Source organism: Manis pentadactyla, chromosome X (genome assembly GCF_030020395.1).
Source record: "Manis pentadactyla isolate mManPen7 chromosome X, mManPen7.hap1, whole genome shotgun sequence".
Classification (NCBI taxonomy): Eukaryota; Metazoa; Chordata; class Mammalia; order Pholidota; family Manidae; genus Manis; species Manis pentadactyla.
Genome location: NC_080038.1, coordinates 131,017,176 through 131,042,987, shown reverse-complemented (window position 1 = coordinate 131,042,987; position 25,812 = coordinate 131,017,176). Strand labels below are relative to the sequence as shown.

Here is a 25,812-nt window from a genome sequence, read left to right as displayed (position 1 = left end):
AGATCCTTTTTTCTGTCTGTGCCTGAGCTTCCTTGTATTCCTCTTCTCCAATTTCTTTTTCATTTATCATCTCCACTGTATCAAATCAGCTTTTAATATCCTCTATTGGGCTCTTCAATGATAGGATCTCCACCCGGAATTCATTCCTGAGTTCTTGAATATTTTTCTGTACCTCCATGAGCATGTTAATGATTTTTATTTTGAAATCCCTTTCAGGAAGATTCATGAGGTCGATGTCGGGATTCATTGCACCAACTATATTTTCGAATTGTATGCGGTTTTAGGAAGAAGCCTCTGTTTCACCTCTCATGCCGCCATCTTTAATCTCTCACGAGATGTCTTTTTGAGACACTCAGGTGGCAAAACCTCAGTCTTGGGTGAAATCAATAATTTACTTTCTCCATGGCTACTGGAAAAAGTTACACAATGGGGCAGATTGAGTCTATTATAAAATTCATGATCTCAGAGGACCTCAAATAAGACTTCAATATTGCTCAATGATTTCACTGCATGGCTTTGGTCAATTCATTCTCCTATCCTCTGCAATTATTTTTTACTTTTTATTGAAGTTTGTTGCTATACAATAGTAAATTGGTTTCAGGAATACAATATTGTGATTTCACAATTATATACATTAGGAAATGCTCACCATGGTGACATCATTTTTTAAAACCTTCTCCACTCTTCTTTAACCTCCTACCTCAGCACCACCCTCTCCCACTCTACACTTTCAATATTTGACCCCAATTCCTATTTCATAGAGAAAATAGAAGCCAATAAATAGGAATTTCTGCATCTTCTGGTTACCAAACATATACCTACCCATTTCTGTACCCATCCTATCTTCCTTTCCTCCTGCTGCATAAGATAGTGGTTCCTAAAGTGTAGTTAGCTCACCGGAACAGTAACAGAACCTGGAAAATTGCTAAAAATGCAAATTTGCAGACCCTGCCTCCAGGCTTACAGAATCACAAACTGGTGGAGGAAGGAGCAGTCAACTGTGGCTTAGCGAGCTTTCCATGGAATTCTGCTGCACAGTCATGTTAGAGAACAAATGCATTAGAAGAATAATGTAAGGCCAATCATACCTGTGCCATGGATGATGTCCTCCCCTGCTTCCTGGAGAATTTTATGTCATTTATTATCCTTTCTTTCTCACATATATTCAACCATTCCTTAACTGGAACTTTCTCAGGCACATTCAAACATGCTTAAGCCCTTTCTCAAATACCTGCCTTTCTCAGTATTTCATTCTCTTCTAGCTACCACATTGCCAGTGTCCAGCTCCAAAGAGTCCAAGAGTCCCTGAAGGATGAACGGCGTCGGCGACTGAATGAATGAGGACACAGACACTAGCAAAAGCTGAGCCTGGCCTTTAATGAAAAGTAGCAGCTTGATTCTATACTCTTTGATTACATAAAGTAAAGTACAGATATTAATCATATAATTGACACATAGCACGGTTACATGAGTTTAGAGAATGAGATTACATCATTTGGCAGGTCTTAGCAGTTAACTTGTTTCTAAGTAAGCTTGGTTTTTAGTTATTGCGGCCAGAAAAATCTTACATAGGTTAGGTAGGTGCCAGACTCTTGGTTTCTTTACAGATGAGTATCTAAAGTTCACTATTCTATTATTTTTATGTAGGGCCCTCATTCTTTCATAGCTATTGTTGGTCTTATTCATTGTCTTTTATTACCATTTCTAAAGTAACAATTTAGCCCTGATCTCTGCTCTGAGCATCAGATTTCTTCACAACCCTCCTTCCCCATCCTAAACTCACTCCTCTGCACCATTTTGGTAAATGGCTATCACCTACTAACACCAGATACTTAGGAGGCATCCATAATAGTCTCCCCTGTTCCAATTCCTCTCCAGTCCTCTCCCATCTGATTCATCAGCAAATCCTGTCCATGCTACCTACCATACACACCTAGCTATTGTTCCTTCCTCCCCGTGGCCACTGCCACAATCCAAATTCAAGTCACTGTCCTCTCTATCCTGGTGTGTTAGTGATGCCGGGGTTCTTGTTCATGAAGCCGAAGAATGAGCTTCACAAACACTGGAGGTAGGAGAGGGGGCAGAGGCTTTTGTTTAGAAATAAAGTGAGAGAATAGAGCTCCTGTCTCATGCCAGGAGGGGACAAGAGAGCCCCTAGTGGTGCATTGTCTAGGGAGTTTTATAGGCAGTTGAGGATTTTTCGAGAACATCAAAAAAAAAAAGGCTGAGGGGTGTGGACTTGTACCACCTGCCCTGTTCTCAAGGTGGGCTGGGTCATAGTCTGATTGCTAGGGGTGACAGCCGAGTCACGGGTTATGCTGATACCTTTGCAGAACACTCAAACATTCCAGGCCAAGCTGCTCCTGGCTTTTTGACCTTTAACTGATCTCACTGAAGATGTCTATATCTTTACCCTAGAGAATTAATGTGACCTTGACTTTGCATAATGCTTAGCACAGAGTTTCAGTAGGGACTTCTTTGCCCATTGTTACATTGCTGACTAAATATTCCACCCTGCTTTTCCCCGAGGCCCTCACCCTACTCTGACTACACCCATGGTCCTGTCTCATTCCCCCCTTTACAGATGGAGACCCTAGCTGCTACAAGGGAAAAGGGGGTGACGACCGCTCTGGCTGCTTCATGCTGACAAGGGGTGCAGTAAAGGGTGCAGTTAGGTCTCCATCAGTGGTCATTCGAGAGGGCCTCGGAAGATGGGCACTTCTATTCCAGGTTCCATTTCTATTACTATTTGCAGTTTTGTGGCTTCTAGGCAAGATAGAACAAATTGTGTTATTAGGTTAAGTAGCAACATCTGGAGTTGGATTTTCCATTCTCGAAGGACAAACTTGATGAGATTAAGAATGCATGGTTGAATATGAGAACTAGAAATAGGAAAACTTTAATTGAAATGATAAGAGAAAACTAAAACATCTAGAAAATCATAGCTAGATATTTCAAAGAAGCTAGAATTCTGGATCTAGTTTATGTCCCAATGACTACTATTAGGATTTAGTATGGATAAGGCTGCATTATTGAAACAATACTTTTCTCTAAAATCACCCTCATTTTCATTAGAAGTAACCAGGTTAAGAAAATAGTTAACACTTGGCTTTATTAATTGCATAATTGCAGCAAGAAGAGCAATTGATTACATAGGCTCTTTTAAATATGCTTTGCTGGAGCTTTTTACAAGGAATTTCAGATTGAACTTTTAAAGGCCTCTTGAGGCCAGACAGCCAAGCCAGACTTGCCATCAGGTTTTGCCTGCAGTACCTGTAACTTTGGATGAATTCCTCTTTTCTTGAGGTCTCCAAAACATCCTGAGGTTCCTGCCCCTGCCAGGAAGTGACCTTCCTTACTCACCTGGTAAGGCTCCTGGGAACCCTCTACGCAAGGTACCAGGCCAGTTCTTCCAAGGGGCTTTGTTGGCTTTATAAAGTCAACCTTAGTTCCTTAAAGCTGTTCATATCTGAGTTTACACACGTGTCTCTCAGGTATGACATTCCAGTCAAAGCCTTGGTAGTATAACCTGTGTTTTTAATTGCTCCTCTTACAAGGAAAGCAGGTTCTTATTGAACTTATGCAAATAAACATACTGCCATGAAATATAAAAATAATCACTGAGAGTTTTTAAATTCTGGAGAGATCAGGTAGAGAGAAAGATAAAGGTTTCAATTCTGCTTATAAAGATAGTCATTTACTAAACTGTTGTCAGCTTAAGAGAAAAAGCTTTAAACACTTTATCAGCAACATTTGAAACAAAAAGCCACAAAATCATCTTCCTTAGTTTACTTAATCCTATGTAATCAATACCTATTCTGCTGAAATCTAGTTCTTTACTAGTTTAGGATTAATAAAACAGTGACTATAGATGACAAAAGACTTACAAATGACAATGGTTAAAGATCGGATGAGAGCTTACTGTAAGACAGCTGACATAAGGAAATTCTGATATTTCTGTAACAAAAAACATTCGGTAACAAAGTTTAGCATCATTTCCTTTGACAGTGCTTTCCAGGTAATTAAGCAAGTAATTATACATATCAGATAAATAAGCCAAATTACCCAAATACTTGCCCTAATGAGAAAAAATTCCTCTGACATGTTCCAGGGGCCCTCTGGAAAATATCAGAGTGAACTAGAGGTTAAAGCACCATTTTGAATTTGATTTTGGGAAGTTGTCAGAAGAAAGTTTGTTTGGCACTTGCTTAAATAGGATTATAGGTTGCCATGAAGCAATACTTATCCATTTAACCAGAATGACAACAAAATCCCTCAAAGGCAAATACAGAGGTTACAGTTGTTAGCAAAGTTTAGCTTTTAGTCCTTTTAATAGTAAGATCTCATTTTCTTAAATACTCCAACAACTCATTGAGACTTTAAGCATGAGAAACCGCTTTGATAAAACAATTAGAGAAACTTTTGCAATCTTTCAACTTTAAAAGCCAACTAACAGTTAAGAAAACTTTGTCTTTTTAACTGAAAACAAAGTTCTAATTTTGCTGTGTACTTGATACCGAGACTCATTTGCTTTAATTTTATAACATGACCATATTAAATTCTTCCACAAACTTTCTACAAACTTCTTTTTACACTTAGAGTTCTCCCTCTAAATAAACAGCTGTACTTTAGAACAAAGTTACTTTCTTTTATCAAAAGACACACTCTTTAGCATGCAGAAATGTTTTCCTTATTACTTTAAGTAGTTTTAATTAGAACTTAAAACCATTAGGTACCTTAATTTTAGTAAACACTGAGAAGCAGGCTATTATAAACTGTTACACTAGCATTCTTTGGATTGACAGATCTATGAGCATTTTATAATTTCTGTAACCAGGAGCTCTACAAAACAATTTCTCACTAAACACAAAGTGTATCTTCTTAACTTAGCAAAGCTTTAAGGTTTTAGGTTACCACAAAGATTCTCAGGCTGTAGGTAGGTATACACACTGTAACACTTACAATTATTATTAAGAAGTTCACTTGCTACATTTAGTTTACTCATTCTTAACTATGCTAGTCTACTTACAAAACCTTTACTGAATATTAGACAAAGTCAAGCCTCTAAGCATTTTATTCTTGAAAGATTTAACAGATAACATCAACTTAAATGACTTTAGGTAAACGTAGGCAGCTGATAATCATAAGGACATGTCCGTTTCAGTCCAACTTAAATTAGCATTAATGCTTAGTATCTTTTATTAGAATTTTCTGGAAGTTTTAGAATGCCCAATTTTCACAAGCGCTTGTCTTTAAATCAATTTTATTAATACCATCCAGAGGTAGAAAAATCTTTCATTTACACTCTCTTAGACACATAAACATACAGATTGAGACATAATGACTACAGTTAGCAACACTTCATAAAAAGAACATATACACAGACAGATAAACTGACACAGAGACTTGAGTCACTGATACTCAATTGCCTTTCCTTTTAGCTTATTTGACTAAAAGTATCTCAGTTTTCAAGAATACACTCTACGGGGCGAGCTGTTTACATAACTGGGTTAAGGTTTAGATGGCCCCAGACTAGCAGGGCCGATGAAGGCTCTGAACTGATAGGGACTGTGTGTGTCGAGGGGGCTGGAAATGAAATGCAAGTACAATTCTAGCTCCAGTCATTTAAAGCCAGGCTGTATTTCAGAAGATACATTTCTTCTGTTTCAGAGAGTCTAGTTTAAAAACGTCCCAATTTTTGAAGATAATGAACCCAATAAGTAGAATAGATTTTCACCAAAAGAATTTAGAAAACTAGTCTCAAAGTAGTCCACAGGACTTTTGACTATTTCCCTTCTTTGCATTAAAATAAATTTAGGTGTATAACCTTCTTATGTTGTATACTTCTCTCAGGGACCAAGCCTCTCCATTAGAGAGTTTCTATTGAGTCTAGGCTTGTGTGCAGAAGATAAGACACTTCTTATTCAGGGTCTGGGGATCAAAATTGCTCCCACTTCTTTAGAATACAAGCCATAGGCATGTATGGCTTTAGACTTGGCGATGATGCTCCCATCTGAAAGAGAGAGAGGGAAAGATGGGTGTCCAGCACCTGATCAGCCCCTATGTGAGGGCATCCCTTTGCCTTGGAGCATGGGTGACAGTGGTCAATCACCTCCTCTGCCAGGCCTACTGGAATTAACCACTCCTTACCAGTATGGCCTGTACCTTGCCTGGATTTCCCTCTTGCCTTCCCACACTAAGCAAGAGTTGCTTCAGAGCTCTGGATCTAGTGGGGACCTCACCAGTATGCTCTTACTTTACGCCTTCTGGGAGTCCTGATCCAGACCCTAGTTTCTCTGCACAGGCTTTAGCATAGTCCACTCGGGCTGCAGATAAGGACATGCCTAGCCCCAGGAAGACTGCCTCCAAGGAAGAGAGATCAATAGAATAGAGCCATGGCTAGAATTTAAACAGGGCCGTTTACATGTACAGTTATGGAGGGGGGTGCATATACTCAAACACAAGTTTCTGCCACTGTGTGGGATTTAGCCAGTCACCCACTATAACAAATCTGATCTGTGAAACAAGAGGTCGGGGGGCTATCTGAGACTCTCGCAGAGTCAGCAGCCTAGCCGGAGGTTCACTCAGCGCCATGGATCAATCGGCTGGAGCTGAGATCCAGGACCACGGTCTACTAGTCCGGTCGGCCCTCAGAGTCTGCAGATTAGGAGAGGAAAGTAGGAAATCGGCTCAGCCTCTCCCCGACATTCCCATCCGTCCAGAGGTGGGGGATTAAGGAGCAGCATACACCGGGAAACCTTTCACCCAAGACTTAAGACTGGTAGCCGACGCTAATCGTCTTTTAAGTGGCTAACGGGTGCCCAGACACATTTTTATGAGATAAAAAGTACAACATGCAGTTAGGAATAAGAGCAAAGCATAGGTCTCCTACCTTGCGGCGGTGAGCATCGGGTTCCGTGAAATTGGTGAAGTTAGGAGAGAGTTAGGAACGCCCCCTGCCTCACTGAGAGGCCAGGGCGGCCTGAAGAAGCAGGCTGGAAGTCAGAGAAAGAGAGACAGGAGTCAGAGACACTCCTCACGGATACCCAGTCAGGCTGTCGCGGTCTGATTCCAGACACGCGGACCTGTGAGAAGCCGCTGAATTGCAGCCTCAGCCTAGACTCTCGTAGGTGCCCACGGCCTTCCTCAGTCTCTCGCATCCAAGGAGATGCCTTGGAAAGGGAATCCTGGCCTCCACTCAGCTGACTTTCCCAGCTCCCAAGGGAGATGGGGGATCCACTGAGGAAGACGCAGGGGAACCTGTCGCTTGAGACTTTGAGATCGGCAGCCAGGCTAGTCCCATTTAAGTGGCTCACGAGCACCTGATGTTGTGAACCATAGACGGCTTCCTTCTATAAGGGCAGTGAAAGAAAAGGCAGGCTTGGATGCCGATACTCACCTCCGAAGTTATCCGGGCGAGCCCCTAAAGATGATGTCGGGGTTCTTGTTCACGAAGCCGAAGAATGAGTTTCACAAACACTCAAGGTAGGAGAGCAAGGTTGCAGGCTTTTATTTAGAGATAAAGTGAAAGGACAGAGCTCCCAGCTCATGCCTCCAGGGGACAAGAGTCCAGGGCGTTGAGTTGTCTAGGGGGTTTTATAGGCAGAGGCCGAGAACATGAAAAAAAGCTTAGGGATGTGGACTTATTAATTGGTCCTAGGATGTTTACAATTAACTTTTTACAAGTAACCTCCTTCTCTTTCGATTTCTCCCTGAGATACCAGCATCATGGTCTGGGGGCATATGAAACAAGGCCACCTGCTCAGCCCCCAAGGTGGGCTGAGGCATTGTTTGCTAAAGAGTAAGTTAAGTGCAATCATCTTTAAGGTAGAATCCTTCTTGTCTTTTACTGTGTTATGTCTGGGCCTGCATGCTAAATTAGTTTGCCCAGTTTGCAAAATCACTTCATCAGGAAAGACAGCACATAGACCTGGGCCTTTTAGCATGTTAAAGTGAATCGTACACATGATTATAAATAATTAGCATAAAGTAAACATGTGCTACTCTTCTTTATCTGGGGTACTGCAACTGATCTCACTGAAGAATGACTCTAGAGCTGAATGTTTCACAGAGTTTTAATAGGGGGTTTCCTTGCATGTAGTTAACATTGCTCTGACTGCGAATATTCTGCCTTGTTTTATCCGGAGGCCCTCACCCTGTGACTACACCCACGGTCCCTGTCGCACATGTATAGATTTGAGTTCTGTATTAAACGTGCGAACCATTTTAACGGAAAGCAAAAACGCGGGTTTGTGAAGCACGGGTAAGGGGGCTGGGCAAACTGTTAAAAACGGGCCCAGGAAAAGAGGTGGGGCGAAGAGTGAAGGACAGAGGAGTCAGCCAATGGGGAGACTGGGAAGCGCTCCCCCTCCCTTTGTGTTTCAAATTGTAAGCTCCGTTTCCATCCGGGCCTTCAGCCTCGTTCCCGGGCAGTATAAAGTTTGCTGTCTCCTTTGTTCGTCCTCGTTGCGCAGTAGTGCTAGCGGCTTTCCTCTTTCCTCGTCTGTTCCGGCAGGTCTCCCTTGTGCTGAGCTGCTAGGAAAGCCCTGTTGGCGAGCTCGCAGGAGCTTGAACCCGCCGTCACTCCTCCGGTACGTGTGTTCTTTTCTTCGTCCGCATTTCATGGCAAGCTAGGACTTGGGATTAATTTCCCTGGAGGTGGGGGTGACGGGCGCCATTTTAAGAACTCAAAGGTGTCAACCTATTTAGACAAAGCTGAGGCTATCGTAGGAAAACAAACGTAGGAGGTTCGTATCGTTGTGTACCTCTTGAGGAAGTTTGGTTGCCACCTAGGGCGGTGGCGGAGGCCTGGGCTGGACTGGGGAGGAGAGACCGAGCCCCCGCGGTGCCTGCATTGGCATGGCGCCGGCGCTGCCAACGGACACGTGCACCTTTACGCGGGGTCCTTGTTCATTGGCGGCCTTGGAGGGGAAGCTTTCTGAGTTTACCCGGTTACTGCTGGTGGTAAAAGTTATTCCCTTGACCGTTGGTAGTGGTGCTGGGCTGATTCCAAGTGTCGCCATTTTGTGTTTAACACGCGGTTTTTAATGACGGCTTATAATTGGTTTCTCCTGCAATCAAGGAATGTTGAGCTTTAAGTGCGCGCTTTCACCGTCTGTTACTTAATAGGAAATGTTAGTGGCACTGTGTTAAAATGTAACATTTACGGCGGGGAACGGGATGTCTTGTGGTGAGGGGGAGGGTATAACTTGGTGCAAAGTTTAAGGCTTCTGCTTGGATATTCTAGGGAATCATGGTAAGTAAGGGCACAGGTTTTGGAAGAGGGCCGGGTGTTAAGGACCTGCGCCTGGTCTGTGACCTTGACTGAGTCCGTAGTCTTAAAAAATCATTGAGGTAATTGGATCTTTAAAGGACATCATATGTAGAATTAAAACTAAGTCATTTAAAATGTTGAGTACGTGCAACATGATTAAAACTGCCAAGGTGTAGTTAAGGGTAAAGTCGTACTATCTTGGTCTTTTTAACCAGTTTAATGTGAAATATCCTGTCGCCGAACTACTTAAATTGGTTTTCTGCTGAGGCCTAGAAAAGGTCGTTCTGGGTGTCTGTAGTTACGCAGGAATAATGGGTTTAGTAAAACAAGGAAAATGTGCCCCCCAAAATATCTGATAAACTTGAACTTTTTTCCGTCGAGGTAATACTATTTTTCAACAGACTCTCACCAGGGAAAAAAAATGGTTGAAGCCGACCGCCCAGGAAAGCTCTTTATTGGTGGCCTCAATACAGAAACAAATGAGAAAGCCCTTGAAGCAGTATTTGGCAAATATGGACGAATAGTGGAAGGTGAGTTATCTAAAAGTGTGTGCAGGGCTATAACAATTAAAAAGATAAGCTATGATGAATTTAATTGCATTGATCATCTGAGGTGATAAATGTTATTTGTCCTCTAAGAAGTTCTGAGCTTTCTTTACACAGATGCACTAATGTTACTTCGTTCGAACCAGAGTAACACTTTTACTCCTGAAAACTATTTTTTAGTACTCTTGATGAAAGATCGTGAAACCAACAAATCCAGAGGATTTGCTTTTGTCACCTTTGAAAGCCCAGCAGATGCTAAGGATGCAGCCAGAGACATGAATGGGAAGGTGAGATTGTCTGCACAATAATACCGTGTTTCATAGTGCATAAAATAGCACATGTTAGCCAAGTCTGGCTAGGGCAGCCCTTGAAATTTGTATTTTGAAGGTATACCATTCCAGGATCCTCTGATGGTAGTAGGCCTTTGTAATTTCAGAGCAAAATTTTGTGCTCAAAATAATGGATCATACCCTAAGAGTCTTTAGATAGAATAAGGTGTTTCATCTGGAATCCATAAACTGGTAATTTTTTTCTCCTGGTTAATTTTTGATGCTGAGTAGTATCTGGCCTTGTTTTGAATTTTACCTGCCAGTGGTGCAGTGGGGATCCACTTTGTTGTGGTTCACATCCTTATCATTCTTAAGGCCTGAGTAAGCATTTAAGTATATGTAATAAAAATGACTACTTGTAGTTATTTCTTGCATGAATGGGAGAGAAAATTGTACCTACGACTGCACTTCTTACAACATCGCATGTCATAGTGCATGGTGCATCAGTCGTATTCCTAAATGTTGATGTAATTAACCATTTTGATGTTTATTTAGTCTTTAGATGGAAAAGCCATCAAGGTAGAACAGGCCACTAAACCATCTTTTGAAAGTGGTAGACGAGGACCACCTCCACCTCCAAGAAGCAGAGGCCCACCAAGAGGTCTTAGAGGCGGAAGAGGAGGAAGTGGAGGAACCAGGGGACCTCCCTCACGAGGAGGGCACATGGGTAATGACTTGAGTTGTTTACCTCAGGCTGCTGTTGTAGTTGAGGAACTGCAGACCTACAGCAATGTGTCCTTTGGTGAAGCCCTAGTTCAGAGGCTCCAGCTTAGGAAATTGAGAACACTTGCTCATTTACCAAAGCGATTATGATTCAGAAGGAAAACAGGGCATCCTAAGTTAAATGAGTGTTTTTAAACAATAGTGCTATACTATGCCTTTCCCAAGTAGTTCGTTCTCTAGGGAAAAACACTTGGAGGAAAATTTTAATATGTATAGGATTGGGTCTATGAAAATAAAACAGTCACTCTTTGAAGGAGCTTTATGGTTATCAGTTTTTTTATCCCAGTCTGTATAGACAGTTCCATATTCAGCTTTGTGTAAGAGGAAACTAAAGCTAGATTCCCCAACTAAACAAATTAACCTTCCTAAATAAGCAGTGAGAACAGATTTTCCTTAATTTTCTATTAATATGTTTTTCTTCTCTATTCTAATGTAGATGATGGTGGCTATTCCATGAATTTTAATATGAGTTCTTCCAGGGGACCACTTCCAGTAAAAAGAGGACCACCACCACGAAGTGGGGGTCCTCCTCCGAAAAGATCTGCCCCTTCAGGACCAGTTCGAAGCAGCAGTGGAATGGGAGGAAGAGGTAAGTGTTCCATTTATAAATAAATCCTACCACCATAATTCAAGAAAGTTCTTGATAGGTGAATGGAAAAAGTGATGCTTAAACTGATTTGATGGACTCTAGATCATCTAGGTACATGAAATTAATGACCACTGAATTGAGTTGTGAATGAGAAATTTTAGCAAAACTGCTTAATTTTCTTCCCCATTGTCATTTGATTGAATCCCTACTTTTTCATTGAATAGAAACTCATTTTACCTTTTCTGTGGGGTATATTTTTTAAATTGTCTTCAGCTCCTGTATCACGTGGAAGAGACAGTTACGGAGGCCCACCTCGAAGGGAACCCTTACCCTCTCGTAGAGATGTTTATTTGTCCCCAAGAGATGATGGATATTCTACTAAAGACAGGTAACAGAAAAGTAGAAGACTTTGCTCCCTTAATCATTTTAAGGTTGAAGGGAGAGCTCATCAAAAGGTTGAACTGAGTTAACTTTTGTTTCTGTAGCTATTCGAGCAGAGATTACCCAAGTTCTCGTGATACGAGAGATTATGCACCACCACCAAGAGATTATACTTACCGTGATTATGGTCATTCCAGTTCACGTGATGACTACCCATCAAGAGGCTATAGGTAAAACTGACTTTGGTGCCACAATTTGCTGCAAACAAAAAAAAATTTTGCTGTAGAAATTGACACTGGGGCTTACAAATTTTTATCTTTAATTAGTGATAGAGATGGCTATGGTCGTGATCGTGACTATTCAGATCATCCAAGTGGAGGTTCCTACAGAGATTCATATGAGAGTTATGGTAAGATATGGGTTGAGGGTCTTTGAATATCACCAGCTTGAGTATTTAGGTTCATGAGCCACTTATTAGGCTGTGTGATGCTTGCTTTTTAAGGGATGTTTGCTTGCTTTTAAGGGGGTAACTATCAGCTGGGCTTTCCTAGTTTCGTTGAAGGGCTTTTGTTATTTCTAAGTGTTTTTTTTATTTTGTTTTGTTTTTGAGGCTGTTTGCTTGCTTTGGAGGGGATTTTGCTTGCTTAAATTGGCAGCCTTATGTGTTTTCCCCCAACAGTGAAAATACAGTTTAAAAATTTTATTAACAAGATCAAATGTTTACCATTGCAATATGAAGGAAAGTCTACAGTTCAAAATTGCAACTTATCACTGGAAAGTGGCTGAGTGTCTACTATAAAATTACAAGCTGTCTGGAATATCCTCTTGAAATACACACCGTCTTCAGTCTTTTCAAACAAACGTTAAAACCCCATCCATTTCCATATCTCAGCAGATGAGCAAATCCCTGTTAATGGCCAGCAATGGCAGAGTTTAAAACCTCCCAGTTAAGAAAGTAAAAGTTTAATACAAGAATTCTGTAAATTCAGATTTAAATGTTGTATATATACAATTTATAGTGTTGCCATATTACCTGACCATTGACCCTGCAGGTAACTCACGTAGTGCTCCACCTACACGAGGGCCCCCGCCATCTTATGGTGGAAGCAGTCGCTATGATGATTACAGCAGCTCACGTGACGGATATGGTGGAAGTCGAGACAGTTACTCAAGCAGCCGAAGTGATCTCTACTCAAGTGGTCGTGATCGGGTTGGCAGACAAGAAAGAGGGCTTCCCCCTTCTATGGAAAGGGGGTACCCTCCTCCTCGTGATTCCTACAGCAGTTCAAGCCGCGGAGCACCAAGAGGTGGTGGCCGTGGAGGAAGCCGATCTGATAGAGGGGGAGGCAGAAGCAGATATTAAAAACAAACAACTTTGGACCAAAATCCCTGTTCAAAGAAACAAAAAGTGGAACTTATTCTGTCATAACTACCCAAGGACTACTAAAAGGAAAAATGTATTACTTTTTTTAAATTTCCTGTTAAGTTCCCTCTCCATAATTTTTATGTTCTTGTGAGGAAAAAAGTTAAAACATGTTTAATTTTACTTGGTTTTTATGACATTGCTTTTCAACAAGCAAATGTTAAATGTGTTAAAACATGAGTTGTGTACTAGTGTTGTAATTTTCCAAGTGTCCCTGAAGGCCACCTCCTGATTTTCCCCAGTAAATAAGGCAAACAATTTTAACATCTTCCACAAACATCTAGCCATCTAAAATGGAGAGATGAATCCTTCCTATACAAACAAGCTAGCTATTAGAGGGTGGTTGGGGTGTGCTACTCTTAGGATTTCAGAGTATCTTACAACTGAAATCTCAATGTTCTCAGTATGAAAAATCTGAGATCAGATGCTTATGTAAGGAAAGTGCTATTCACCCATAAATCCAAAAAAGCAAATGGATAGTGCTGGCTATATTTTGCCTTTGACATTTCCTTGGGAATCTACAAGAACCTCCCCCCTTCCCTCCTCCCCCAATAAGACCATTTAAGTGTGTGTTAAGCAACTACAGAATACTAAATAAAATTTGGCCAAACCAACCATGAAGCTGCAAACGATGCTTGCTCTTACTGTTTCAAATTTTTGCAACTCTGTAGTGTCTCACTTTTAAGGAACAGCTTGATTGCAAAGGAGAAAATAGATAAGCAATGAAGTTATCTCCAACTTCTCAAAGGCTTATGACTTCTAAAAAGTGAATCTATCAGCATTCCACATCAGATTTAAAGCATCCAATGCCTGAAACAGCAAAGATGGTAAGCAAAGCAAACTAGTTTTTCCGTCTAAGTCGAGATTGAACACTTAACCTTCCTCATAGTACAGTGAGACATACTGTACTTCATGGCAGTGGAAATGCCTTCTAGATTAAAAAAAAACTTGGAAAAGAAAAGTGTTCGATAGCATATTAGAAGTCTTCCAAATTCAACACTTGGATTTTTTTTTTAAAGCATGTGTGACACTTAAAGGCCTTAATACTGCTGTTCACCAATAGCGATCTGGGTCTCGGGAGGGGGTATCTTTTTTTCTTTTTTTAAGTCTTATTTTTGATGAAGACCTTTAGACATGCTTCATGTATTTTAACATTTTTTAAATTAATCTTTTAGTCAATATAGGAAATGGCTTAAGTTTGGGGTCTCACTCTCTACCCCTGTAAGCCATTGAAAACTTGACATTTAGTTGGATGCCTGACTTGTTTTTTAGTTCTGTGAAACTACACTGTATGGAGAAAATCTATTGCAAGTGGTCTTTTAAAAAGCAAAACCTGAGGCAGCATGACCCAGGTCCAGCCATGAAGTTGAAAAGATGCTCTTGAATATAGTAAACTTGAAGACCTCCAACTAAAATCCTTATACTGCAGTTAATCCTTCAATAAGTTTTGTCCGTTCAACTTATGGATTTAACATGGCAGTGCACCATTGGAACAGAATGAGAATCCATAAGCCATGCAACTTAACCATTTAAGCCATTCCAGTCCATCCCAAGCCAGTGAATCTTCCACCACTTAAGAGAAGTAGTAGAACATGAAATACGTTAAGCTGCAAGTCTGATCTTGCCTTTTCTTTCTGGAAAAGAGGGCAGTTATAGGCAAGTTTTGAAGAACTTTATAAAGAGAGATAACTAGTGGCCTATTTAATTTTTACAGGTTGAGGATTCTGGTCATATGGTCATGAGTGCTGGTTTATTCACACTAGATAAAGCAGCAAGACCAAATGAAATGTTAAGGTAAGTTTTGAAAGCTGCCCCTTTACAGGCTTAAATACTGTAGCATTGCCACTTTGCATATCATTGGCAAGTTATTTGTAAAAGGGATAAACTAATTTGGGGATTAGGGTGGTACTGTGTAGCATCTGGCACATTGACTATTAGCCATTTGAATGTCGGGTTGGGGTTAAACAGGTATGTTTTTATTAGTGGCTCAGTCATGGAATGTTAGCTATATTTGAATGTGAAACTAACTGTCCTCATAAGCAGCTGTTGACTGGAGCTATAGTGTTAGTGCTTTGGTATGTGAGCAAGCCTCACTAGTATGCTGTTCAAACTTGTTCCTGTACATTTGTTAAAAAGATGATGATTATTACATAGTCTCCATATTACCAAAGTGATGCTTGGAGGAATTAGAGCTTCGAATTTTAGGCAAGTGTTTTGTTGCTGTTTGAAGCAACAAGAGAGCATACATTTAAAAAATTAGGTGAAGGAGTAATAATTTCCAGTATAAAACAATGTATTGTGATCTGATGACATGCTTCTCATTTCTTCCAGAGTTACTGAAGCAGAAGAATGCTGGTTGCAAAGGCACAAGAGTTGCATAAGCAGTACTCATCAGAAGTGGTTCGGTGCAGACAATAGATTGTTGCTTTAAAGGAATCCTGAGGAAGGCATCAATGTTCCTTGGTTAGCACTCTTAACCTAGGGGGAGGGGTCCTTACTTAAAACAAGTAATTGACCAGGTGGAGAAAGGGGAACAATTGAGAAAATTGGTAAGTGGAGGTAGTTGAGAAGTTCTTGTGGTTCCTTGTCGACTTTACAGTTTTGGCTTTCATTTTGTTCAGCTAAAGTCACATTGACAACTCCACAGTTTAGACCTTCCTAATGATCACTGTCATAAAGTTGAATTAGAAAAAAATGAAAGGCATTAAGTGGTGGTTCTCAATCCAGCAAAGTGATTTTCAGCAAATGAAACATTTTTGCATTCATCCAGAAGTGGGATTTAGTTACAAAGTAAAACAAAAGAGTAGTATCTGGAAACTAAAAGTAACTGGAAGCACAGATAATATGCTTGAAAGGACACTTTAAAAATGAGATAAAGTCGGGCCAGTTGGCTTTTTTTTTTTTTTTTTTTTTTTACTATTGTAAGCCTACTTTACCCACACTTGGAAACAAAAGATAAAACTTCATAAGTGTCAGTAGTATAAAAAGCTAATGTTCTCAAAGGAGACAGATTTGAGTTGGGTTAGAAGAACCAGCTCAACTTCTGAGGATTTTTGCATAGTGAAAAGTATGCTCATGTTTAACATTTGCAATTGTGGAAAGTGATAGAGATTTAACCCTCATTTGACAGGCTTCTGTAATCACAGACCCTGAGGATATTGGCCAAATTGAAATAGCTGCTGTGCTTACATAGCTGTCTTCCTCAGTCCTTTACTTGGGTTTATCCTGAGGACCGTTTGACCCTGGATTTTTGGATACCATGAAGATATTATAGAACATAGATTAAAGCTAGTAAATATGAATGCTAAATTAAAATTTTAAGTATGCTTAAATGACCAGATAGCTGTATGGAAATTAGTTTACTGACCCAGTAGACTTAATTCTGCTCCCATTGGAAAAAGAATCTTACTGATTCTTCCGGCTTTACACTGTTGTAAAAGAAATAATGACAGTGTTTTCCTTGTTGGACTGGTAGTGAATATAGAACTTAGGTGTCAGATAAGTTTCTCTTTTTGGAATGTTTTGTATCTGAAACTTAATAAAACTTAAAATGCTTTTTTTTGTGGCCTTGGGTTCTTCCTGTGTTTTTTTTTTTTTTTTGCAATAAGGAACTTAGGCTTTTAAACACATTTTCCCCTCCCACAAACTTCAGTTCCCATGCAAATGTTGGTACTTGAGCTGTGGCTAGGGAAACAGTTACTGAGGCGGCTTGTGCTGTGACTAGGCCTCCTTTATAGTGAGCTTTAGGGTAGGTATCAAGGTAATTTTGAGTAATTTACTTGGCAGGTAATCTGTGGAATAAGTCCTTATGTAATGGCTGTTAAACCAGCAGCAAATTCTTGATAAGCTTCAATATTGAAAACTTCCTGCTTTTATCTGCTGTTCTATATATATCTGACACCTGATGTCAGTACTGTGAAATGGTAAAAACTGTCTTTTTTTTTTAAGGGAAAGTGGTCCATGTATTGGGGGTGTGCAGTGCCTCACAAGCAATGGAGCACTGTGACCAAGGGATATGGGCAAAGAGGGAGCTTTACAGAGCGTTAAAAGAGGCAGTGCAGAAACACCATCATTAGCCACAAGCTCTGGTTTCTAGGGTAAGGTGAGATTACTACAGCTAAGATGGAGGATGGTAATTGGCATATGTTACATTTCCTTAACAGGTGTTTTCTGTAGGTGTAGGCTGATGAGTTTAAGATTTGTGGCTTGGGCCTGGTCTGTGGGACAACCTGCATTTTGTGGGTCTAGGTAAATACACAGTAATAGCAACTTAAACAGTAGTAGATTTGGGTTATATATAGCCAGTTGAACAGAACTCAAAAAGGAAGAGGAATGTTAGCATTAGACTGGCAGGAAAAAACCTATTGTGTAAATAACCTGTTACTTAACCAGTCATTACAGAAAATCCTCATTCTTTTCCATCAGTTTTTAAGTTGCATACATCAATATAGTACCTAGAAACACTTGGGTTCATACCAGAGTTTGGTATTTATAGGTTTTGAAGATAAGTTTTAAAAAAATTTAAATCTGAAATCCTTAAAAAGTTTCATAGTGTCAAGATACATAGAGTACTGGTATCCAGCAAGGTACCTTCAGTTCTTGCCCTCTTCCTCCAAAGACAGACTAACCATGCCTGTTGCAGATGATCTAATGCAGCCAAAGTATGGGGCCTTACATGAGTCTGCATTCAGCAAAATGCTTTTGTGATTGAGTCATGTATCAGTAGGTCCTTTTTGTTGGCAAGGAGAAGCATAGTACAGTTTATTGATGGAAACCTAGGCTTTTCTCTAGCTCTTGGCTATTACAAGGTTGCTATGAGTGTTATGCAAGTCTGTATGTACATAAAGATGAAAACACTCAAGTCAGGAATTGCTGGATTGTAGGTAATTTAGGTCATAGCCAGACATTTTCTCCATAGTTTTAATATGAACACTAACTGTGAGTCCTGGTTAGTCCACACACACATAAGTATTTGATGTTTTTAAATTTATTCTCATTGGATGCATTGCATCGCGCTTAAATTTGTATATCCCTGGTGAATAATGAGCACTATGTAACTTTTCATAAGTGAAATATTTATTGACGGTGAAATGCACCGGTCTCAGTGTTCAGCTTATTTGGTCTTAAAATTATTGTGCAGTCCACACATCAAGAAAACATTTCTGCCCTGAAAGTGGGTGCCCCTTACCATTTAATAGCTCAAATTCTAACCCCAGAGAAGAAACATTGACCTGGTTTCTATCATTGCAAATCATCTTCACATGTTTTAATACTTAATATAAATTAAGTCCTACATTAGTGCATTTTTTGCATCTTGTCTTCGAGCATGTCTTTGATGTTAATGCATGTAGTTGTATCAGTAGCTCCTTTTTTCCTGCAGAATAGAACTCCAGTGTATAATCACAGGGTATAATTTTATCCATTCTGTTGATGGGTATCTGGTCTGTTACAGATAAGGTTGCTATGCAAGTCCTGGGCATAATTGCATTTGGATTACTATCATGGAGGGGAATTACTGGAGTTACAGGCTAGACAATATATGTTTAATTTTTAAGAAACTGCCAGTTATCCCAGTGGTGATACCAGTTGAGGGGTTCTGCTTGCTTTCCAGCGTACTGCTGCTGTTGATCTGTTTCATTATAACCATTTTAGTGGATGGATGGGGTGGTAGAAAATCATGCTTTTGATTTTCATGTCCATAATGACTAATGATGCCAAGCACTTCCTAAAGTTTTCTGGGATTTTTAATTTATGGAAAAGTTGCAGAGATAGTGTAGAGTTCTTACATACCTTTTACCCAGTTTGCCCTAATTTTAAAATCTCATGTAACTGGTATATTTGTCAAAAGTAAGTTAACATTGGTACATTAGTATTAACTAAAACTCCAGGTTGTTTAAGAAATTTTCCACTACACTGTGTTCCAGAATCCAGTATCTCACATTGCAGTTCATGAATTGGACAGTTCTGTCTTTCACAAAGTGTCCAAGCCTTTCTTTCCATTTAAAATTTGGATCGTCTTGAGGGGGAAGGATTCATTCTGGCAGAGCTCAAGTCAGGCTTTTCTTCTGGTTTGCTGGAGGCTTTATACTGTACATCGCCTGTTTCCTGGTGGGACGATGGTAACCCAAGGGTGAGGTTGGAGACTAGGATCCAACCGCATGGCTCTGACTGAATCACTTATGTTATGGGCCAAGGGGCTGAGAGATTGGGAAACTTTGTGATTTGTGGGTTTTTCTGACTTCCAAGTTTCCAAGGCCCCTTAGAATAAGCCAGGTACTCCTGGTGCTTGGTTGTGAGCGTTCTCTTGTATTCTCCCTAGACTCACCTCTGCTCTGTATAACTTAAGTGGCGTACAGTCCAGCCCAAAGACTTTTGAATCTACACCCTTCAGCTTTGAGCAGCATGTGAGGTCCTGAAGGGCTGATAAAGCCTGCTACTGCTCTGTTCTGGGAGCTTAGAACAATGTTGACATAGTTCTTGGTAACAACTTTTCTTGGATGAATAAATGAAATAGAATCACAAAGGAGGTTTCATAGGAAACTAGGGACATTTTTTTCTTATAAGCGAACTTTATTTTAGAATAATTTTACATAAGAAAGTTGCAAAGAGAATAGACTTCCCATATGCTTTTCACCCAGTTCCCCATAATGTGAACATCTAGAATGGCTTGTTTAATTTCATTTCTTTGACATAGCTTCTTCTGTTAACACTGCTAGATTTCTGCTTTAACCTGTGCTTTATTTTTGGAGAAACCCTGTTTTTTTTCATAGATGGATAGAGTATCATAGTATAATTTTACGTGTGAGGTCTTCCCATTGCAAGAAATTTGTAATTTAAAAATTGGATCATCTGTTTAAGTATTACAGAATTTATTGGGTAAGTTCTTTGACAGGTATGTGTTGTATTTTCTCTTGTGTCTTGACTGTTCTTGATGAGCAAATAAAATGCATTGCATTTAACGGTTGTTTCCTGTGACCTGTTGGAACTTTTCTTACTTCGAGGTCATGAAGATTCTTCCTGTCTTCTACAAAGTCTTGTGGTTTTAACTTTTTGTTAGGTCTATAATCCATTTTTAATATATTTTTTAATGGTAAGGTGTAGGAGTTAAAATTTACTTTTTAAAGTAATGGCTATTCTAGCATTTTTTGAAAAGACATTTTTCTATTGAATTAGCTCAGTGTGGGGACCATATATCTGTAGGTCCATTATGTACCTTTTTAAAATAAATTTGGTTGTCATTGATAATTATTACAGGTTTATGGTAAGTTTTTTAAAGTTTTCTTCCTGCCAGGTGTTTTTTCCCCTTGAGTTACTCTTAGTGTATCTTTCTATGTTCCTCAAATGAGTGGAAGTTTTTGGTTTTGTGCTTGTGATTACAGAGTTGGGATTAACTTATTTGTAAGCTCTGAGGGCTTTTTGACTTTGAGCTTCAATGTGGGGGCTGTTGGGGAACCCTTGATGCCAGTGCCTTTAGGTTTTTCCTCTTAGGCTAGTCACGTGCTTCACGGAAAATCTTGGCCAACGTTCCTGCAGTCCATGGGGTCTAGGTTGTACTTGTAAATAATGGGTTGTATTTAGTAGCTCAAAATGAAGGGTTGGAGAGTGTGTGTGTGGTGTGAGATGCCTCTGCCTGTGTTCTGCGTACACAGCGTGCTCCCCGCTCCGTGGCTCCAGTGCTGTAACTCATCTCCAGCTGGCTTGGTACCACAGCTCTGTCTTGCCATGATGATGAGGTGGACAAGGATCTTCCCAGAGCAGTGTTGGGAGAGGCAAAAAAAGGGGGCACAGTCAGAAATTTCTACTCTGGCCTTTCCTCTGTCGTTGGTGTCTGCCCCTCATCATTTTAGGCCACTCTCCCCTGACTCCCATCTGCACCCCAGATGAGCCCTCTCTAGTCTCTAGGTGTTTTCTTAGTTTTATCTAGACAGCAAATTCCAGCTCCAGCATTACCAGCTGTGTGCCCTTAGGCAAGTTACCTAATTAATCTCTGTGGGCTTCCTCATCTGTAAAATGGGGATAATATATCTCATTGGTTGGGAGGGTGAAGTGAGTTAATGGCACATGGTAAATATAGCATAAGTATTAGATTCATCATTATCTGTCAATGTTCTCTCCATCATCTTCTAGGGCTGGAATTGCGGGAGTCAGTACCTTATGTTAGGTCAGCATCTTGTCAAGGACTGAAAGTCCCTACTGTATGTAAGCCAAGGTTCTTTTTCTCTCTCCTGAGTCCTACTTCTCAGATTATCAGTGCATTATTGTAATTATTTCACACAGGGCCCCTCTTGTTTTTTAATTCCTCTTCCCAATCCCATTCACCTGCCTCCCCTGAAGTGGCAAACCATTCTGATGCCTTCACTGTATCATTTTGTATTGTGTCCTTACTGGAGTGTATATTGATGTTTTATGTGCATGTATTTTTAATTATTAAATGATAGGGTATTGTGTTCCCTCATTCTGTTAAAACCTCTCATGGCTATATTTCCAAGATGTACTGCGTGTTGCAAGTAATACATCTAATCCGTTGCTTCTAAGTGTGGCATGGGCATAGTATTTTGATGGTGTGCTTCCACCATACGTTGCCTATCTGCTCCCCCAGTTTGGTGTGTAAGCTGTTTATTCCTGTGTTGTAGTGTATACCTGGCTGGCTGGAGCATGCTGAGCTGAGATTTGACCCTAGTTAAGGGTCTAGTGCAAGTTGTGGGTGGTTGTGGTAGATCTTAAGAATAGCATCCTCTTTCAAGGAATCTGCCCAGGCGAGGTGATGATAGGATTTTGAAGCAGAAGAAGGCTTATTTCTGTAGGTAAGCAGGGAAGACTGCTTCAACTACTAAGGGAGGTTCAGAATGACCTTGTGTTCAAGAATGGTCAGTTTCATCTGAGTCCAAACAGATGTCTCCATTCCATATTTCAGGGTCGTTTCTTATCAATCAGTGCCCTCTTCCATGAGAAATTTGATGAAACTAAATTCAGCTGTCACCGTGACTCGACAGCCTGTACAGTTAATTTTCAGGAATAGCAGCCCTGCGACTACAAGAACTAAGTTGATTTTAGGGTTGTCAGATAGAAGCTGATTCTTAGACTGTGACTTGAGAGAGAATGCATTTGAGCTTTAATTATTTTCTACATAAGCTCTTCAGGGAACTCTGAGGAATCCACCCGGCATCACAGTCTTGATGGTCATCATTGCTGGTACACAGTTAAAAGTGCAGCAGCCACTTGGGCTCCCAAAGCCTGAACTCCTGTTGAAGTTTCTTGACTCACTCATGTCCCTGCCTGCCATGGGTTACTAGCATCCCAGTTTATTGTTTGCAAGGAGCACCACACTAAGCTCACAGGCATGACCAAGGCAATCCCCAGATCCTAGTTTTGTGGCTCTATCTCCCAACTGCCACTCTTCAGGGCCTTTCTTCCAGGTAAATTGAGTATTTGGGTCTTACCAGGAGAGAAGCTACACAATACATTGAAAAGAAAAGGTTTGATGTAAAGAACTATGTAACGTGGATAGGAGTAATGAGGGATTACTTAAGAGAGAACTCCTAAGAATATCAGATATGGAGTAACAATATAACAACATAAAATAAGCACTACTCCTAGGTCCAAGATCGTAGAAGCTTCCCTCAGGGCTGAAATCTAGACATTGCTGGAGAGGCGTGGTTGGGGCCTGTGGAGTGGAAGAGAAGTCACTGGTGCCACACCCACCAGGAATCTGTTCTATTCTCCAGTGCTGAAGGAGACTGCTCACAGGTGCCTCACTAGAGGGACTTACCTATGTAAAACTGCCCCTGGGGCAGCTGCTTGTGTAGCACATGCCGCAAAGCCTGCCAAACAAGCATACCAGGACTAGGAAACAAACCCCTTCTAACTGCAGTGTGTTTCTGATGCCCTTTAGTAACAACCGAATGTGATAACTGTGATAAATGATGTATGCAGCTTCTGAAAGGGCTTCAGAGAGATAAAGGTGGAAAGAATGTCTTGTTCTTCATAGCAAGCCCCTTTGAACCACGCCTGAGTATGTTCCAGTTACTTCTGGAAAGTCCCTAAGGATAGGAGGCTTGTTGCCAGAGGAACGACCCTGTGATGAGAGGATTGGGATTTTTCAGCCCCACCCCTTGACCTGGGAAGGGGAGAGGAGTGGAGGTTGGGCTCCTCACAAATGGCAAAGGTGTTAATCTTTACCTGTGTCATGAAGCCTTCATAAAAAACCCTAACCAAAAGGGCTTGAAGAGCTTCCCAGCTGGTGAACACATGGAGTTGCTGGGAGGCTATTGTGCCCAGAGGGGGTGTGGAAGCCCCATGCCCCTTCCCCAGCTTTGCCCTATGCATCTCTTAGATGTAACTTCCTGAGTTGTTTTCCTTTATAATAAATGGGTAATAGGGAGTAAAGCACTTCACTGGGTTCTGTGAGCTGTTCTTGCAAATTACCAAACCTGAGGAGTTGTGGTGGGAACCCCTGATTTATAGCCATTTGTAGCTGATAGGTCAGAAGCACAGAAGGCCCAGACATGTGATTGGCATCTTAAGTGGGGGCAGTCTTATGGGACTAAGCCCTTAATCTGTAGAGTCTGACACTGACCCGGGTAGACAAGAATGAATTGCATGCCACCCATTTCATAATGGGATAGTGGGGAAAACCCCTGCGTTTTGTGGACAGAAGCACTGAGAAGTAGTACAGAGGAAACAAGTTTCCCTTCTACCAAATGTTATGCCAGCTGCCAAAGGAAAAGTAAAGGGCTTGGATTCATTTTCATAGAGCAAACAGTAAATTTGCTGAGAGGAAGTAAGTCGATAACTGGTGTGAAGGGTAATGCTGGCCTCATAACAGGCAATGGTTCCTCGTTTTCTGAAAGCATATTTGGGATTGGTTTTATCTTAAATGTCTGATATGATTAACTAATGAAATCATCTGGGCCTGGAGTTTTCCTTGTAGAAGACTTGATTGCAAATACAATTTCTTGCGTAGGTGCAGGTTTGTTCAGGTTTTTAATTTGTGTGTCTGGTAGGCAGAATTACAAAATGGCCCCCAAAATTTCCCTCCCTAATTCCCAGGACTGAATGATAGTCACAGTCATGGTTATGTTAACTGTGGTAAAAGGGATTTTGCAAATATAATTAAGGTTACTAATCAGTTGACTTTGGGTTAATGAAAGGAAGATTATCTGGCTAGGCTCAGTATAGTCACATGAGCTCTTTAAAAACAGATTTTTCTCTGGCAGGAAGAGAGGAAGTCAGATTTGAGCATAATAAGGATTTCGTGTGCCATTGCTTGTTCGCAGATGGAGGAGGCTACATGTCAAGGAATAAGGGGTTAGCCTCTAAAAGTTGATAGCAACCCCAGGCTGACAGCCAACAAGGAAAGGGAACTAAATTTTACCATCAGCCCAAATGAGCTTGGAAGCAGATTATTCCCCAGAACCTCCAGAGAACAGCCCAGCCCAGCCCATGCCTTGACTGACTGCAGCCTTGTGTGACCCCAAGCACAGAATCCAGTGGTCCAGCTTGGGTTTTTATATCCACGCCACCCTCACATACCCAATTGACTAACTCCCTCACCTTCACGTCTTTGCTCCCATTCATCCCCAAGGAGGCCACACCTGACCTGTTTAATACTACAATCTGCCCATTCCATCTCATCTCACCCCATGCCCAGCATGCCTCTGAACTCTTTCCTTGCTCTAGGTTTTCCCAACTTTTAATACTTTCTTACATGCTACATATTTTACCTAATTAGTATATCCACTATTTTGTCTTCCTCTGTACGGAAAAGTAAGCAAAAGCAACTTAACATTTCTGATGGAGTAATTGGTGCTGAACTTGTCTTCCCACCATAAACAACTATGAAACTGGACTAAATACAATAAGGTACTGTCAAGCATTGCACAATAAGTATTAGAGAACAATCCCTGAGAAGAGGGAAACAGGAGAGGAGCCCCATATTCACTCTGGCTGGCTGCCTAGGGACAGTGTTCTAACACAGGGAGGTACAGTCCAAGTCTCCCTAGGTTGAAATCAAAGTGTTGAGAAGGCTACTTTCCTCTCTCTAAGCTCTAGGAGGGGATCCATTTTCTTGCTAATTTGGATTGGTGGCAGGTTTCATTTCCTTGCGGTCATAGTACTGAAGTCCATGTTTACTTGCAGGCTATAAAAACGGATGTTCTGGCTTCTAAAGATACTGGATTCCTTGGCTTGTATCCCTCTTCCTCAGTCAGCAATGGCAGCTTGAGTCCTTGTCATGTTCCATCTCTTGACATACCTCCCATTTGTAAGGACTCGTGTGATTAAATTACACCCTTGTAGAAGATCCAGAGTAATCTCCCTATTTTACATAAACCTGATTAGCGACTCATGGATACCATGTAAGAACATACAAATTCTGGGGATCAAGACATGGACATCTCTGTGGGGGCCATTCTGCCTTCTGCACAGAGTATGTTCTCTTAATTGTAATAGAACTGTTGTAGGACAGTCAACCTAGGGAGATCTCCCTGCTCAAATCCCGGAAAGCGTTCTTGACTCTGAATAAGAAAATTCATGAACAGGTCAAGCAG

The 25,812-nt window shown here is 40.8% G+C and overlaps 1 protein-coding gene and 1 non-coding gene across 2 annotated transcripts; both read left to right on the top strand.

Annotated features, from left to right (window-relative positions):
- Nucleotides 1-8,413: 8,413 nt before the first annotated feature.
- On the top strand, nucleotides 8,414-16,819 carry RBMX (RNA binding motif protein X-linked). Its single transcript, XM_036919171.2, has 11 exons — nucleotides 8,414-8,591; nucleotides 9,676-9,804; nucleotides 10,000-10,106; nucleotides 10,644-10,815; nucleotides 11,308-11,460; nucleotides 11,734-11,848; nucleotides 11,946-12,071; nucleotides 12,168-12,250; nucleotides 12,894-14,091; nucleotides 14,979-15,058; nucleotides 15,596-16,819. The coding sequence occupies exons 2-9, from the start codon at nucleotides 9,696-9,698 to the stop codon at nucleotides 13,202-13,204; spliced, it is 1,176 nt and encodes a 391-aa protein (XP_036775066.1). The 5' UTR covers nucleotides 8,414-8,591; nucleotides 9,676-9,695; the 3' UTR covers nucleotides 13,205-14,091; nucleotides 14,979-15,058; nucleotides 15,596-16,819.
- Nucleotides 9,853-9,925, top strand: LOC118929248 (small nucleolar RNA SNORD61). The gene has a single exon (XR_005031517.1). It is a non-coding gene; the product is annotated as a small nucleolar RNA SNORD61 (small nucleolar RNA).
- Nucleotides 16,820-25,812: the final 8,993 nt, after the last annotated feature.